Source organism: Choloepus didactylus, chromosome 15 (genome assembly GCF_015220235.1).
Source record: "Choloepus didactylus isolate mChoDid1 chromosome 15, mChoDid1.pri, whole genome shotgun sequence".
Classification (NCBI taxonomy): Eukaryota; Metazoa; Chordata; class Mammalia; order Pilosa; family Megalonychidae; genus Choloepus; species Choloepus didactylus.
The window spans coordinates 64,099,264-64,117,013 of record NC_051321.1 but is presented as its reverse complement, the minus strand read 5'-3'; the positions used below and the strand labels follow the sequence as shown (position 1 = coordinate 64,117,013).

Here is a 17,750-nt window from a genome sequence, read left to right as displayed (position 1 = left end):
CAGGCATCGTGGGATGGAGAACATCTTCTTGACCAAAAGGGGGATGTGAAAGGAAATGAAATAAGCTTCAGTGGCAGAGAGATTCCAAAAGGAGCCAAGAGGTCACTCTGGTGGGCACCCTTACGCACAATTTAGACAACCCTTTTTAGGTTCTAAAGAATTGGGGTAGCTGGTGGTAGATACCTGAAACTATCAAACTACAACCCAGAACCCATGAATTTCGAAGACAATTGTATAAAAATGTAGTTTATGTGGGGTGACAATGTGATTGGGAAAGCCATAAGGACCACACTCCCCTTTGTCTAGTTTACGGATGGATGAGTAGAAAAATAGGGAACGGAAACAAACAAATGAACAGACAAAGGTACCCAGTGTTCTTTTTTGCTTTAATTGCTCTTTTTCACTTTAATTTTTATTGTTATTTTTGTGTGTGTGCTAATGAAGGTGTCAGGGATTGATTTAGGTGATGAATGTACAACTATGTAATGGTACTGTGAACAATCAAATGTACAATTTGTTTTGTATGACTGCGTGGTATGTGAATATATCTCAACAAAATGAAGATCTAAAAAAAAAAATGTCACTCTTAGTTGCACTTGGGATATTTGTCCTCTCTCAGCTTCTCTGAGGCAAGAGTCTGCTTTCAATGGCCGTCTTCAAACCGTCTCTCATCTGCAGCTCCTGTGCTTTCTTCAAAGTGTCCCTCTTGGCTGTAGCTCCTCTTTAAAATGTCACTCACAGCTGCACTGAGTTCCCTCTGCCCATCAGCTCATTTATATGGCTCCAATGATCAAGGCCCACCCTGAATGGGTGGGGCCACGCCTCCATGGAAATATCTCATCAGAGTTATCAGCTACAGTTGGGTGGGGCGCATTTCCATGCAAATGTAATCAGAGCCAAAACGTCTGCCCCACAAGATTGTATCAAAGAATATGGCTTTTTCTGGGGGACATTAATACATTCAAACCAGCACAGACACTATAACTAGAAGTTAATAATAGACAGGCATATAGGAAAAAAATATAAACCTATTGCAATCTATATACTACAGTTGGTAGTATTTTAACATTCTTTCATCAACAGTAACAAATGTACTATACCAAAACTATGAATCAATAATGGAGGGGGGGTGGTTTTGGGTATGGGAAGATTTGAGTCTCCTTTTTTTGTCTTTATTTCTTTTCTGGAGTAATGAAAATGTTCTAAAAATTAAAAAAAATTAATTGTGATGGATGCACAGCTGTATGATGGTATCATGGGCAATTGATTGTACACTTTGGATCTTTGGGTAGTTGTATGTGAACAATCTCAATAAAAATATACACATATATATATGAATGGAACAGAATTGAAGTTAGTATTAGTTGATACCATCATGCCAGTTTGATTAATCAGTAAATCCATGTACTTTGCGTAGTTCAAGAGTATATACATTGTTTTCCTGTTAACAGAAATTAAGACATTTCATAACACATATTTGAGTCAAAAATTACTTTTACATTAATGAGATTTGATTTTTAATTTCCCTTTAAATAAAACCTATTTCCTCGGGAAATCACATTCCTAGATGTGTATTTTCCTTAAAGATAGGGTTATTGTTCCTCTTCTCTACAGTAGTGAAATTGGAAATTCTGGCCCATGCTGGTAAACAGTCTACTACAGTGTCTATAGCAGGATAATGGTAGGCAGTCTGGCTTGAGAGGTACTTAGAAACCAGATTTGGAGAGATGATACTGAATGCCAAGGTAAGAAACTTGGGCTTTTTTAAGTGAGGAATATTTGATCAGAGAATAGACAAAGTCAAACTGATGTTGTAGGAAGATTAATCAGTGGTGATACACAGTTAATTTTGCAACATTTGACAGATGGAGGCAAGAAGAATTGAGACTTTTGTAATATTTTGGATAAGAAATAATAAAGTCCAGAACTAGAGAAGTTGGAATGTAATGAAAGGGATAGATATGAAGGGAAGGAAGAATTGACAGGTCTTAGTGACTGTTACAGGTGGGAAAGAAGTGGTCTAGGATAGCTTAGATGTCCATTAAACCTGTGCTTGGAAGAATGGTGACCTCACACCTTCAGTAGGAGGATGAACTGAGTTGGGAGAAGAAAGATGTGAAACAAAACACAGAGGACAACCAAAGAGAAATAGGTATAAGCTTTTGAGAATGCAACTATATATTTTAGAATTGGTTTTATGAGAGATTGTTTGAACACAAGTATGTGTGGTATCTAAACTAAAATAAGCAACTTACTGCATCCATAACTATTCCTTTAAAAATATTAGGTAAAATTATTCCAAGTGCAGAAGGTTCTCTATCTATTAATTTATAGTTGTAGGTAATCAGTAATCAGATTATCCACAAAGGCATTAAAAGTTTAAATTCACTGTGTAAAAGTGATCAGTTATGATCTCTCTCTCGTCTTTTGCTTCTGCCACCTGGAACAAATTTCCTATCTCCTATGGCCTGTCTTTTGGAGAAAGCACTTCGTTCAAGTCAGAAATAGATGGGTGCTTATTTGAGAAGTGTCCTGAGAATATGCTGAAATCAAGAGAAGTGAAGTAGCATATAACAGTTACTAATTTACTTCTTCCATTTTTTTAATTGGTCATGTGGATTCCAGATATAGAGGAATCTGTTTTTGCTCTGATCAAAACATGGAGGGTAGTAAATTTTAGTATTTTTTTGTTTGTTTGTTTGTTTTTAGGAAACAGTTTAATAAAATTTGGGTAGGTCATAGTCTAGCACCATGTTTTTCTCCTTAAGATGTTGATTACAGCTTTGTTGTAGAGAACGCTGTGTAGTAACCATACTTAGAGTTTGGTACCCATGGATTTGTTACTGGCATGTGTACACAGTTAAGTGTAAGGTTTAGGGTTGCCTAAATTTAGCTATGGATCTATTATCTACAAACTTTATTTACACATTTTAATATTTATAATATTTGGGAAAGCAAAAGAGGTGGTAGGCAAAAATATTTTGAAATCTAATTAAACTTTGTGCTATGAGTAAAATTTCAAGGTGTGTTTACCGAGACCAGTTGAAAAGGAACATTAAGCCTTTGTAAATTCTAAACAGAAACTTTTTGATGAAGATACTGTTGATTGTGAATAAAACATATGCAACATATTAATTTTTATAAGCATGTTTTATGTTTAAGGGGCAGCTTAGCAGTTGCAAAGGCTCCCACACCTAAAAGGGTCTTGTACTTTGTTTAATGATCTGCTGTTGCTGTCTTGAAATTGTGAATAGTTTTTGAACAAGGGGCCTGAATTTTCATTTTGCACTGAGTCTTTAAAATTATGAAGTCTGTCTTGCATAAATTCTTCAGTTAGTTTCAAATCGACTTGCATTTTGCTAGTTCCCATCACTTGATCCCAAACTACTTTTCACAAGTGAAATGCAGGGTAGAATTGCAATTAAAATGAAGCCTGCTAATTTGCGTTGATTACTGATACCTAAGCAGTTTGGACTAAGTGCAGGTTAGATGTTGAAAAAATCTCAGCTTCGTTAGCCACAAATGACCACCTGAAGTTAAATGAATAATTCAGCAGGCAGGATCCAAAAGAGCAAAGACCAAAAGCACCAGAGCAAAAGGAAAAAAAAGCAATAAATACACATGAGGTGCCTGCCAACACTCTCTCTGACTCCTCTCCAAAGCTACTATAAGCCAATCAACTGGCATATGCCATGTCCTTCAGATGGAAAAATAGCCCTGTGCAAATGTATACAGTGCAGAAGCATTGATCTGTCATGCAGCTGTTGGAGGTTGTGTTTGTTAACCAGACTGCCAGTTCCCATGAGTTTTGGAGAAGGATAGTTGGATTGTGGGTGGTATAGTTTAATGTTATTTATTTCACATGGAAAACATGCTGTCTCTAACAGGCATAGTGGCTTTTCTTCAGTGCCTAGAGTGAGTCTGATCTTGCTTTTCTTCTCACATTTCTCTCTTAGTTCTGTGTGTTGGTCTGCCATACAAAGAAAGAGGGAGGCCACAGGCAGAGTGGGAACTCCAGTGAAGGATGAGGCAATGTAGATGCAGCCATCTAGTAAGTGGCCTGAGACTGAGAGATCAGTTGACCCTTTGGTATGGAAACAGGATGGGGCACATCATAGAGTATCCAGGTGATGGCAGTGAGAGTTGCCTATTTTAGTTGATATTTTCTAACGAGGAATTTTTAAATCTGAATATTCCTTATATAAGGCTTGGAATATTTGTAATAAGGTATAATTGGTATGGTGTTTATGTTATAGTTGTCATTGAAAAGGTGTATGACAAGTATATAGATGATCTCCTGTTAGGCTTAGGGTAGAAGGGGCAACACACTGAGCATCTTTATATACCTGATACATGACCTGTAGGACTCCTTTGGGTCATGAAATAGCAGGCGTGTCTTTAGATGGAGAAACCCTGATAAAAGTTTTGGTTTGCTGCAGACCCCCATTCCCTGGCCCTCATTGTGAGTGGATTTAAGGGTGGAATCACCTTACCAATGGCAAACAGACTACAGCGTACCATGGATCCTCCTTGGAACTACCTGTGTTTAGAAGGAGAATCCCAGTCAGTGCTGATTCAGAGGGAGTATCAACCAAGGATCCTGGATCTGAAGGAACTCTGTCTGTCTTGGGTGAACAACAATCTGCCTTGCTTTATTTTACATGTTTACTCTAAGTGGGGTGTTGGATGCACTACTCTTTCCTTCAATAGTAATAGTGTCCATTTCATTTTGATTGATATATATCTTAGCATATTTTAAAATTTCTGTATACTTTTCCTCATCAGATCTCCAAAAATGGAAATAATAGGCATGGTCACATTATGTTAATGTGAAAATATTTCCCTTGGAATTTAATCATTTCTCATCCAGATCCAAGTAAACAATTCAGTCCATGCTTACCTAAATTAATTTTCATCAGCACCCAATATATTTGTCCTTCTATTAGCTATCCCGATGTGTACCACTGCTAGTCTCTGTCTAGATAAGGAACTCCTTCCAAGGACTGGTTTTGGCCTTCATCTTCAATTTTTTTTTCCTTAGTCTGCAAGGAAAAGGGAAAGAATCTTTACCAGTACTTCAGCTTGACAGTCGTAATGCTAAACTAGTTTTTTATGATATCCTGCTTATAAAAGTCTGAAATGGAGTGCCGAGATGGAGTTTTTCTTCATGTCAGTAAGTAGTGCTAAATTTAAAGTATATGGCTTATTCTCTTTAATAGCATCTTGTACTCCATTAGATCAATATCCACTTGAAAAATAGTCTGTTTATGTAGATGATGCATTCCATTAACATTAGTTTTGCTTTTACTGTTGCTCTGCATCCCATTTTCCAAGTCTACCAGAATATTGTCAAGTTCCGGAAGGGACATGTTAATAAAATTATAAAAACAAGTAGCTTTTTAAAATCTTCTATAGTGATGAAAGTCTAATTTTTGTCAGGTACCTTCATAATAATTTTCTTATCATTTAAATTTTCTGCTGAATCATTAAACACAGCAGCACATTCGTTCCGTTACTGCCAATATAAATGACACAGGAGCTTTTAGTATACTGCTTCTTTTTTCTTCTCCTTCACTTTCTTCCTTCTTATTTCTTCTCCTCTTCCTCTCCTTGTCCCATCTCCTTCCTTCTTCCTTCTCATCTTCCTCCTCTCCTCATATCTTGTTCCCTCTTTCCCTTCCCTGTTTAGCTTCTTTGCTTCTAACACTCCCCTTTCCTCTCTCTACCTCCTATTTCACAGGGTTTTGTTCCTTACTAAAATGAAAAATGAAAATGGCATTGAGAAAGAACCAAGGGAAAATGAAAGTCCTTTGGTAAAATCTCCAAAAGACTACAAAGATCAAAGCATAGATGAAAGAACAATCCTGGTTTGGCATTTTTTTTTTTCCTAAGCCACTTTTGAGTATGTGATTATATAACTAGTAAATCAGAAAGATCTGAAAGTGGTAAGTGCATAACTTGGAAAGGATGTTAAGCCATGGACTGACTTTTCCAATCACACTCCTGCACCATATTATTGATAGCACCAGCAACATCCTTCTTGAATTGAAAAAAAAAAAAAAGAAGATATATGGAGCAGAGTGGATTAAACTGTGGAATAGGTGAATGTTGTCCTTGATAATCTTTGTATCTCTTTTCAGAATTCCTTTTTTTTTTTTCATGATATCTGTTCCCTCTTTTCCCACTGATGCTAGTATCTCTATTCCTAGCCACCCAAGACTTGCTCTCTCTGACCTTCCACGCTATGATTCATATGCTCTGGAGCAGCCTCATTCTTTTTCCTGTAACTAACTTACTCCCAACCAAAGTCATCAGGAAAAAATGACCTGATAAAGTAAGGGTTGATTTACAGAAGCTTAAAAGTCTATCTTCCCTCAGTGCTTTTCCCAAAGATATCTAACTTTTTAGAAGAACAGTCAATAAATCAACTGCTCTTGGTAAAGATGTAGGCACCAAAGGTGGTCCTGTGTTGCGGTGAAGCTTTTCTAAGTAACAGATGACAGTCATGTCAAAGTCCACCTGTGACTGAGGTTGATTTTGTGCTGCAATATGGGAGTTATCTTTACCTTTCATCTAGCAAAATCCAGCTAAGAGTGCATCACAACAGAAGAATCTCAAATCCTGGAGAATAAAAAGTAAACAAACATTTCTGGATCTCTGTTGCCCAGTATAGTAGCCACTGGTCATATATGGCTATTTAAATTTAAAATCACAGTAAAGTAAAATTTAAAATTCAGTTCCTCACTCATTCTAGCCACATTTTAAGTACTCAGTAGTTTGTGTGCAGCTCATGGCCACTGTATTAGTCAGTGGAGATATAGAAAACTTTCATCATCACAGAATGTTCTTTTGGACAATATGATAGAGTAAACTTTGGAATCAGTAGAGTTTCTTTTTAATTATTACCAAGAATGTAGTCTTCATGCAGAATCCAAAAATTATGATTTTTCTGTGACATTTATAGGCCAATACATTTTAAATATATATATATATATATTAACAAACAGTGAAATTTTTGGTTAGCTCCAGTTAACCAGATAATTATTATAGAAATATTTTAATTTATATTTAAATTTATGTTCAGCTCCAGAAAGTGAGAAGCTTCTTAACTCTTTTCATCCCAAGAACATCTTTAGTTGGTTGTAATTTTGAAATATTCAGAGTATCATCTCCGTAAATTACGTACTCTAGAGAACATGAGGAGGGACTTGGGGACCACATCAAGAATATTGGAAGGATGCTATTTTTGAGAAATTGCCACCTCCTAACAGTTATGTTCTTGCTCATCATTCGTTCAAGGATTCTGGGGCAGACATGGCTTTGATTGCTTTACAGCTATTAGATATAACTCTGCTGCAAATGGCTACTCCTTTTTTTATGCTCTACTATGCACAATCCACACATGAATCCAGAGCTTGTACTTAACCTGCTGTTTCTCCTAAAGGACATAATTATAGACGGAAATGGAAGGTAGACTCAAGCAGAAACAGGGCACAGATGGGATTACTTATATTTTCCATTTGCCCCTTGTGTGCCTTTTCTTTCCTTCTTTGTCGATGAGCTGCTTTCTTGGAGAACTCCACAAGCATAACAACTGGCATAAAACTTGGAAATGGCAGACACTACTCAAACGTTTGTTTAAATTTTGCAAATTTGTGTTTGATTAGGCCTGGAATCAGTAAAACTCACAGACATCAATGGCCAGACACACATAATATTATTAGACAGTTAAGAAGGCTTAGCATTACTTAAAAATATTAGGGCATGTGGTATATTTTTGCTGACCGTATAAAAATGTGTAAAATTCATCTCTATTTTCTATAAGTTCATTGTAGACAGAATAAGTTAATTGCCATTACTTGTACACTTTTAGGATTTTTTCACCCACTGTTTTAAAAACAGACCATGTGTAGAGAAAAACAAAATATGCAAACACATATTTCCAAATAGAGAATCAATCACAAAGGCTTAACTCGTTCCTTCATTAAAATATATTGGCTCAGACAGCAAAATTCTGTTAAGAATATATACTAAGATTCATTCAGTATCACAACAAAATCAACAGCTTCTCATAAGTGCATGTATACTGTTCTTCTAGAGGCATTGGAATAGGGGAATCCTTAAAATTTTATTTTATTACTGATATAATCAGATAAAAAGTGAGGCAAAGAATTCATAATTTGGTGGTGTGACTAGACCTAGATTGCTGAAATATGATAGAAATATGCTTGGGAGAAAAGATTACTACTTTAGGTGAAATGAATTAGATGAGTGAAATTGTCATTAGTGTTATGATTTGAAGATTACAGTGCGCTTTGTCCTATTTAAAATGTCTACACTCAACATTTAGAGAAAAGTTTTAAATGGATTCTGTATTTATCTAACCAACTTTATAAGCATATTTGGCATCTTTCTAAAATACATTATATTTTTCTGTTATATTAACTTACAATACAATGCAAGTTATGCCTATTTTGACTTGCTATAACTAAATAGTAGTTAATTTTTATGTATAAATTACACTGATTTATCAAAGTAGTGTAAGTAATTTGTATTAATCATTTTGCTGATTTATAATTTATTTCTCACATTTTGCCTTCTTTTACATTTTTCATATGTAAAGCTTCCATGTTTTTTGAGATATATTAGACAAAGGAGAGCCCAAGATTTCCTTCAATAGTATCTTCTTTAGTAAACACAAGGAGACATTTTGTTCCATTTTTGTCCTCACTCTGAAGATTGATAATGTAGTTATTTGGGAAACATTATTCATGCTCTGCAGTTATCATTCCTGCTATCAACTTGTAGAATAGCCCATAGCATAGAATGTTGGTACTTGATTGTAATCATAGATACATCTGTTTTCGATAGCAATTTCACTTTGGGGACTAGGTGTAAGATTTTAGCATTTTGAATGTAAATTGGACCAATCCCATCATAGATTATAGTGTGTGAGTGATGAATAGAGTTTATTTCATCATGTTTTTTTAAGTACAGAAAACTTTTGCCCACCATACTGTTTTTGTGCTTTAGCTTGTTTAAGACATTTTATAACTTCCTACATGTCCTCGTTAGCATGGTTAAAGCACTGCTTACAGCCTGAAATATATTAGATGATTAATAACTGTTGAATGGATTAATGTGTGATACTCGTCTTTGTGTTTTACAATGTACAGTTTTCTTCATAGTATTCTATGTCTCTGTTCATTAGGTATTGGTCATATGGCATCCACAGGTAAAAGTAGTATTAGCAAGGAAATCACTGAGGGGGGATATTCCTATATATATATCCTATACGGATAGTGAAACATGTTTTAAAGATACAGTAATTAAAACCCTAGCTGGTAGGTATAGGTATTATTTTCCCCACTCTCATTTTGATAAAAGAGAGTCTACGGCAGTTTAACTAGTAAGATCGGAGGGCCATTATCCCAACTTGGTTGTTTCTGATTCTAAAACTCCACTTGAAGAGTTCTGGTACTTCAGGGCCAGATGTCTTTATTTTTCTTAAAATATATATTAACCAGACATTTTTATAATAAAGAAATTCAAATTTAGCAAAATTAAAATAATTCAAACTAATTTGAAAAACATCATCACATTTAATTCTAGTAAATAAATGAAGTGTAATTTTTCTCTCATAATTCCAAAATAATTGTATATCTAGAATTTATACAAATAATGAATGTTTGATTCATAAGTGTTTATTTTCTTTTTAAAATTTTTCTAAGTTTAATTTTTAATTAGGTTTTACTTTCACAAGTAAAATACAATTATGCTGTTCTTAAAAAAATTAAAAATTTTGACCAGGTTCTTTTCTTTTCTTCCCTAGAAATAACAATTGCTATGACATTAGTATGTTTCCTTTAGACCTTTCCTTTGGCTCTTACTTACATATTGTTATTCGGAGAAAATATAAAGTATTGATGTGTGCTTGTTTTTTTTAATATATATGATGTCACTGTAAAACATTAATCTGTAACTTTTATTTTTCACTTTAAAATATAGTCCGGCAGTCTTTCCAAGTACTTATGTATAGTTCCATCTCACGTTGTTCACTTTTAAATACATAGAGAGCCGTGATCTCAATCTTGTTAAAAGTTAGCAGTTAATTCTGTGTTTCTCAAGGCCACAGTTTTCTTTCATCATAATTCATACTGAACTAACATAACCCTTACTTTATAAGTTCTTTGCTGAAAGATAGGCTTTAGGCTGCAACCCAAAAGAAAAATGATCAGCAATGCCTGTTTATATTACAGCTAATCTATTAAAAGATTTAGTATATTTTGAGTCATTCCCTGCATCATTTTTTGGGTTGGTCATCGTACTCTCTGTCTGTAGGTAGTACACGTCTTTTATATTTAAAAATACCTATCAGTGTACCAGTGAGTTTTCAATTTGATTTTAATCCTTCCTTTACAGGGTCTGATTTTCCCGTATTCCTATTCTATAGCTAATTATAATATATATTCCCCTGCTGGCTGCATAGTTCTCTTCCCTCCCAATGAGGCAGTTTGCTGTGTTCTTTTGAGTTCATATTGGACTCTTTAACTGTATATTATGTTGAGGGGTAGAGTCCTCTCTTCCCATTGACTCATTTCCAGATTTCATAATTTTTCTGCTTCTAGATGTGGATGCCACATAGTTATAACTCCAATGCCTGATCAAGGTGACCTGATAAGATCTGGATAAGAGTACCTCCAAACGCTACATCCATGATCTTTGGAAATCCAAAGCAGTCTCCGAGAATCCTGTGAACTTCCTGGAGTTTACATAGCACTTTGCTTTTGACTGTCTTGATTCTGCATCCAATTAGTTCCTACTTATGCCTGGTCAATCCATACTTAACTATCAGCACTTCTTAGTCTTAGCACACATCCACATTGCAGATGTATATTTATATGATTACTTGGTTGTTGAGTCTGTGAGCCCTATAAGGACGACATGGATCATGTCTGTTTTGCTCAGCACTCCATTACTTAGGCCTAGTACAGTACCTGGCACTTAAAAGGTTCTGAAGAGGGAAAGACTCAAAAGGTAAGGAAGGAATAATTGAAGAGGAATTGGGAACTTGTGATCCAGAGCACAGGAGACAGACTTAGAAAGATAGGGAGGAAGAGAGGGAGTGAGCAAAAAAAAGGAAATAAAGGGAAAGGGAAACGGGGAGAGAGGGAGACAGAAAAAGAGGGAGAGGCAGTTAGAGAAACTTCCTTTAAGACAGGTGGGAAGAAGAAATAGATGGAAAGATATGAAGTATAGGTAGAGGTGAGTGATTAAATGGTCTGTTTTCCCTAGGTAATAGAAAGTGTGTGAATTTGGAAGGTATATAAAATTGGATTAGTATCCTAAATCTTGCCTTTTAAGTGTTATTCGACAAGCCTCTTCACCTTGCTCACCCTCAGTTTCCACATTTATAAACTAGTGATGATAATACATCACAAGGTAGTTGAGGACAATCAAATAAGACGATGAAAGCAGTATTGCATAATGGCTATAGCATGAAACTGGAAACAGATAGATTTGGGTAGAATCCTGCCTCTGCTACTAACTGAGTGATTTGGGGCAAGTCTTTGATTCTGAGAAGGACTGGTATGAAGAAAAAGGAAGAATCAAATTGATATACCAAAGAAATTACAAGATATGCTAAAAGATGAGACTGTAGAGGAAGATAACAATATGGATAAATTTGCCCATAGCTGGTGAGTCAGGATTCAAATTCAGACTATCTGCTCCCAGGATCAGGTATCTTAATCCCTGAACTATACCTCCTCATAGAATACAGCAATGCAATAGAAGAATATGGAATTAAAATTCTTACATTTTGAAAAAATAACGTTCTATCAGCAACCAAAGTAATAAGGTAAATGTATATTGGGATGAACCTTGAAAAGAGGAAAATATTTTCTGTGTTTAATAGAGTAGATTCTGTTGTCTGTTTTTCATGTAATTAATTCCATGAAAACATCCTGAAAGAATATTTTAACATATAGCTATAATAAATTAGAAGTGATAATTTTTATTTTAGTACATCTCAGACAAATCCAGTGCTATTTCATATCTGTTGCTTCTATTTGGAATAGAAAATCCAAGTTATTTTAAAAATCTATCTTGTCTTTTTTTGATTTGAAGATATGGTTAAAGTAGAAACCTTTATAGGATATGGATAAGAGGACAGAGATTTTAGGGAAATCTAAGAGGCATGCTTATGGTTATTAGATGCCAGAGCAGGCAACAGTTTGAGTTCAGATGAGGTTAATGTCAAATCTGTAAAAATCCAAAGGATGGGATAGTTGGAGAAATGGCCTTGTAGAATGAGAACTGCAGTGAATGTAATCCTAGGACACAGACTGTTTGTTGTTGTGAAATCACAGCCAGGACACCTATAATTACTAGTTTTTTCTTGCAATATTTACAGGTCAAAAATTTTGAAATTTGATCAACTTTTCTTATAACTACAGGAAAATAATCACAATGCTGGAGATGTTAAACTGTTCCTGTCACATCATTTAATTGTATTTAAGAAACCAAAGATTAGTTCTGTTACCCTCAGAATCTCTTCTTAATAGTGATATCATATTGGAGGGCCATTTTCAAAAAGATTATATGTATTATGAAACATTGTACTGAATTAGTAAGCCCAAAGGAATACATGGTACAAGTGGCAAATGAAAATAAGGAGGTTAATTTAGATGTAAATGAATAATGTCTTGTTATCTTGGCTGATGGCCAAGCCCATGGATGGAATGATTGTTTCCCCAAAATGATTTTGCATTTGATAGAGGAAAAAATGTTAAATTTGAATTTTGTAAAGTTAATATCCTTTTTTTTTTGCTTTTATAATTTTTTTCCCTCTAAAAGAGAAAATTAGACTCAATAGGAAATAATAATAGGAAGGAAATAGCAATGTAATAGAAGAATAAATACAAGATTTCATTTTATGTTAAGGGTTCTTCAGAGAGCTTTTATTTGATACTCTTTGTCCAATTATGACCTTATCTCTAAATCTTGGAAAAGCTTCCTCTCTTGATATATATGAATAAAGGACCTTAAGAGCCTCACACCCTCCTTCCTTACTTCAGAACCTTCCACAGTAGCTGTAGATTATCTTGACTTCTATTGCCTTGAAGACCTGTATCTAATGGAAATCTTAAAAAATACCATGTCAGGTTTCCATCACTGGAAATAGCAAGAAGTTATAATAGAGCACAGGAAGAAGGAATTTTACTTTTTAAATGAATAATTAAAATTCAGAATTTTCTTTGATTTGTTAGTGTAAAGGATATTATAGTTTATTATTTATAGGGAGGCTTAATGAAAATAATATTAATTATATATAATAAAACCTAGAATCTTCTCTGAGCTTCACTGTTTGTTTGATTTATGATCTTGGGTAAGACAGTCTCTCACCTTTACTCATAAACAATTGAAAAATGTGGTTAATGATACTTTTGCTGCCCACCTCCTCATAGTGTTGTCAAGATGAGCTTATCCATGTGAAAATATTGTGTAGACAGTCAAGACCTGTAGAAAGGTTACTATTGTAAATAACAATTAAAATGTGCAGGTACATATTAAACATATGTATAGTTCTCACAACAGTCTTCTGGATGGCAACATTAATATTATAAATTTACATATCAGGAAGGCATGGCTCAGAAAGCGAAAGACAGCTGGATGAGATCACCCTGTTGGTGAGTAGGAAAGGCAAGATTTGAATCCAGGTCTGTCTGACACCTAGAACAAATGACCATAATTGCATCACTGTCATCGCTTACCTGAATAATAATTCTTACATAGGATTATGCGTGATCTGGCTAATGCAGTAGTAATGCATTATCTTTCTTATCACATTCTAAGTGTAAAAGCAAAATATTTATGTTTCATAAAAATAGAATGCCATGGAGTTCTAATCATCCAAATATGTTCTTCCCTTAGAATTTAATTGTCTTGGATCCACTCACAGTGACTGAGGAGGAAATAAGGCCGTCACTGGAGAAACGACTTGAAGCCATTATCAGCGGGGCAGCTCTGTTGGCAGACTCCTCATGCACGAGGGATTTCCATAGGGAACGAATTATTGCAGAGTGCAACGCCATTCGCCAGGCGCTTCAGGACCTGCTGTCAGAGTACATGAACAAAGTAGGTGACTGGTTTTCCTTCCCACCCTCCCTCTTTGTATTTTGAGAATGCACTGTGATGCTTTCTGTGTTTGAAATGTAGGTTGGCTTTCTTAATGTTTCCTGTTTGGGCTGCTCCTAGGATGCAGGATTGAGATAAGAGTTTCTGTGGATGGAATCAGAACTAGAGGAATATTTACATGTGATTGTTTGGTTTGAGGAAGTATCTGAATATTAGTTGAAGAAGGGTGCCACGATTGGAGAGAGAAAACTTAAGTTGCACATCAATTTATAGGATGAAAAGAGGATAAAGAGAGGGACGGGTGAATCAGAAATAGGTTGGTAAATAATCAAAGGACATTAGAAGTTTGAATTTAGCTGGTTTTAGGTAAAGACGAACACTTTGTGGATCATGGGCAATTTTTGAAGGTATAAAAAGCTCATACAGTTTGAACAGCTCTTAAACTTTTTCAAGCATGACATGGTGTTATACAGATTTTCTTCAGTTTTAGTATCTCAGAAATATTGGAAATGTAAATTTGTGCAAAAATATTTGTTTCAAGGTCCTTGGTTTCATTAAAAATTACACACATACAACACACTTACACACTTATATATCTGTGGAGTATCTATGATGATTCTTACACTCAAATCTTAATGCTATTTATAAAAGGAAAAAGAAAACTTTGAAGACAATGTCAACAAAAGATTTGTAATAGGGATATTTTGTTCTTCTGCCTTATTATAAGTAGAATGATTCAAGAGTTATGAAGGTATGGTTGGGAATTATTAGTTATAAAGGCTATGAAATTGGGTATGAAGTTGAAGATTTAGGATTGTTCTGTAAAGTACTTTATGTGGATAATTAAAATGGGTTAAAATTAGTTTGTGATGTTTGAGGGCACTTCAATACTTTTGATGTATCTCCATACTCTTAATATTTGATGACTTTGGCTCCTGGCCAGAAATCTTTTGCCTGTCTAGAAATCAAAGTTGTAAAGCACATTTTGTTACTAAAAATAACATATTAGTAATGTTATACCTTACTTCTAAAGCTGAATATCCCTATTTTTAGCATATAAGATATTCTTAAAGAGTTTTTAGTTATATATAAATTTGTTAATAAATTATAAAATTACAAATTCACCTTACCTATAAAATATAGACAAAATTATTATAATATTTATAGATAGAAACAAAGCGTAAGTACCTGCAAACACTTACCTGCATGCATAAGTAGAGGTGGCTACATGATTTTTGAGGTGCAGTGCAAAATGAAAATGTGAGATCTCTTATGCAGGGAAAAAAAAGCTTTTTCCTTTCTCCTGAAGGTTCTCTTTTGACCTGTCAGAGTGTTTTTTACTTGCAATTTAACTTCACTTACAAAACACAGGTTCAAAGACAAAATTATTAAGAATTTCATGACTGTGACAGGAGAGCATTAAAACCCAAGCACTAGGTCCCTTTCTGAGCATGGGGCTCTACTCCCAATCTCATGCCCAGGAAGCTGGCCTTGTACATAAGCACATAAACATATAACGTAAAAGTGGGGGTGATTTTATGACTTTCCTGAACCTTGGGTTAAAATTATGCAGTAGCATAAAAAGGGAGGAGCTATGGGAGCCTTTTGCCCTGGGTGCAATCAATAAGAAGGTGCCTTGTCTAGGAATTTATAAACACAACAATTCTGAACAACATCAGTGAAACACTAATCTTCATACAAAAATCTTGTTTCTCCAAGTTCTAAATTATTGCTGCAGGTATTGTTGAGTTTTAATAATATATAACCAAGAGTCAAAGTAACACATTTTTATGATCATCCTTTCATAAACGCTATATTCTCTGTATGTTTAAACAGAAGTTTTGAAATAAACCATGATAACAGTGATTGTAAAGACAAAGAACTAGAAATTGAGTTACTTCAATTCTGTTGTTCTGCGTGATAATTTGAAGTTTTTATTTAAGTTTCAAATTTATAGTGGTGGCAAGATGTGAACTGTGAAGGGTAATATTTTTGTTAGGTAAATGCAAATTTTAGTTCATACATGAAATACTTCATTGAATTTCAATATTAACTTTAATATTGAAATTCTCCTTTTATGAAATGTTTGATGGCTTTACAGAAAAAAATAATGATTATTACCGAAACGTAATTTTTTCTTATAGATGAGTAGTGTTAAAAAGTTACCCACTTTGGGGTTTCAAATATACTTAGTAAGCCACTGAAAATACATATGCATTTTTCTACTGCCTGCTGCTCTTTTTCTTAACTAGGATTTAACCTGCTTATTTGTTTCAAGGCCCATTTATCAAGTGCACAGAACTTATTTACATGTGTTATGTACTCTGATTTTAAAATAAGGTAAGTTTTTTGTTAGAAGAGTGAAGTGGCAAAGAGCCTTTTTTATTTATAGTATCCAAATAATTGAGATCACAACTAAGTCTTTTTTTTTTTGTTATCTTGTCCAGTTAATTATCTTAATTTTTCTTTTCTTTTTTTCTTAGAGTACACTTAGTTGTAAGAATTCAAATATTTTTCCTTTAGTTAATTGGTTAAATTGCACGTCTATTCATGCTTGATGGAAGCTGTTTTCTTCTCTCCTCCCTCCTTCCCTTCCTTTCCCTCTTCTTCCATTCCAGTGAAGGAGTACAAATACCCCTAAAATACCTCTCGCTCATGGACTTCACCTTTATGGCTCTTATTCCCCTCTGGAATTCCTGTTTTTAATTGTCTGCTTTCCCCATTACACAGGGGCTCTACTGAGCAGTTACTGTGTCCCTGGCCCTTAGCACAGAACTTTTCAGGTAGCAGATACTCAGTAATTATAAATTGGATACAGGTAAATTGAATTTGGTGCTTGCTTCTTCTAGATTTTTAAATTAAAGTGGAAATGTGCCTAAAACAATTAATTTGTATTTATTTTTTATATTTACATAATACCCCTGCAGAATGGATGGAGCAGGTTAATGTTGAGTACAGGAACCTAGGAAAGGAAAGAGCACAGAGGCAAGGAAGCTTATTATTCTTTGGATTATTTATATATTCTTTTATTATTTATATATTCCTTTCTAGGGCATAATGTTGAATATTGTTGGAGAGGGCATCTTTTCAGGGAATGAAAGATTATTGTTTGTGTAGATAATGACTGGTGATCTGCCTGCATGTTGGTATGAAGTTCAGAGCAGAAGTTGCCAAAGTTTTTTAGTGACGGTCCACATGATCAGAAGCCCATTTATGTGCACATTATATTAACATTGTATTGATTAGTATAACTTATTAATAGTTCAAAAATATAAATTTTTAATGTTATGAAAAAAGCAGCCCCCAAAGAGTACAACAGTCCCTTTTCAAATAAAAGTGCAGAATTAGGCCTAATGCTGGTAACTGATCAAATCTGAATGAGCCAATGAATATTGGAATTAAACAGCAGGAACCAATCTGGAGAACTGTGGGGGATATTTTCAGAACACATCTCCAGGTTCATTTTAATACCAGGTTTATATCACAAGTGATGCTTCTCTTTAGCAGTTTCTTCAGTTTTTATTAAAGGGAATGTACTTTCACCAACTAGCTGAGCTCAAACCTTGTTGACAATTTGTTCAAGTATCTGGTAGTTAAGGCCTTGATTTCCC

General features: G+C 34.6%; 1 protein-coding gene across 4 annotated transcripts in view; it reads left to right on the top strand.

The window, feature by feature from the left end:
- Positions 1–17,750, top strand: part of CTNNA3 (catenin alpha 3) — a 1,946,492-nt gene that overhangs the window by 452,410 nt on the left and 1,476,332 nt on the right. For all 4 annotated transcript variants that reach the window (XM_037805370.1, XM_037805369.1, XM_037805372.1 and 1 more), the window contains one exon: positions 13,936–14,139. In XM_037805370.1, the coding sequence (XP_037661298.1) occupies positions 13,936–14,139 (204 nt within the window). The remainder of the gene's footprint in view (positions 1–13,935; positions 14,140–17,750) is intronic.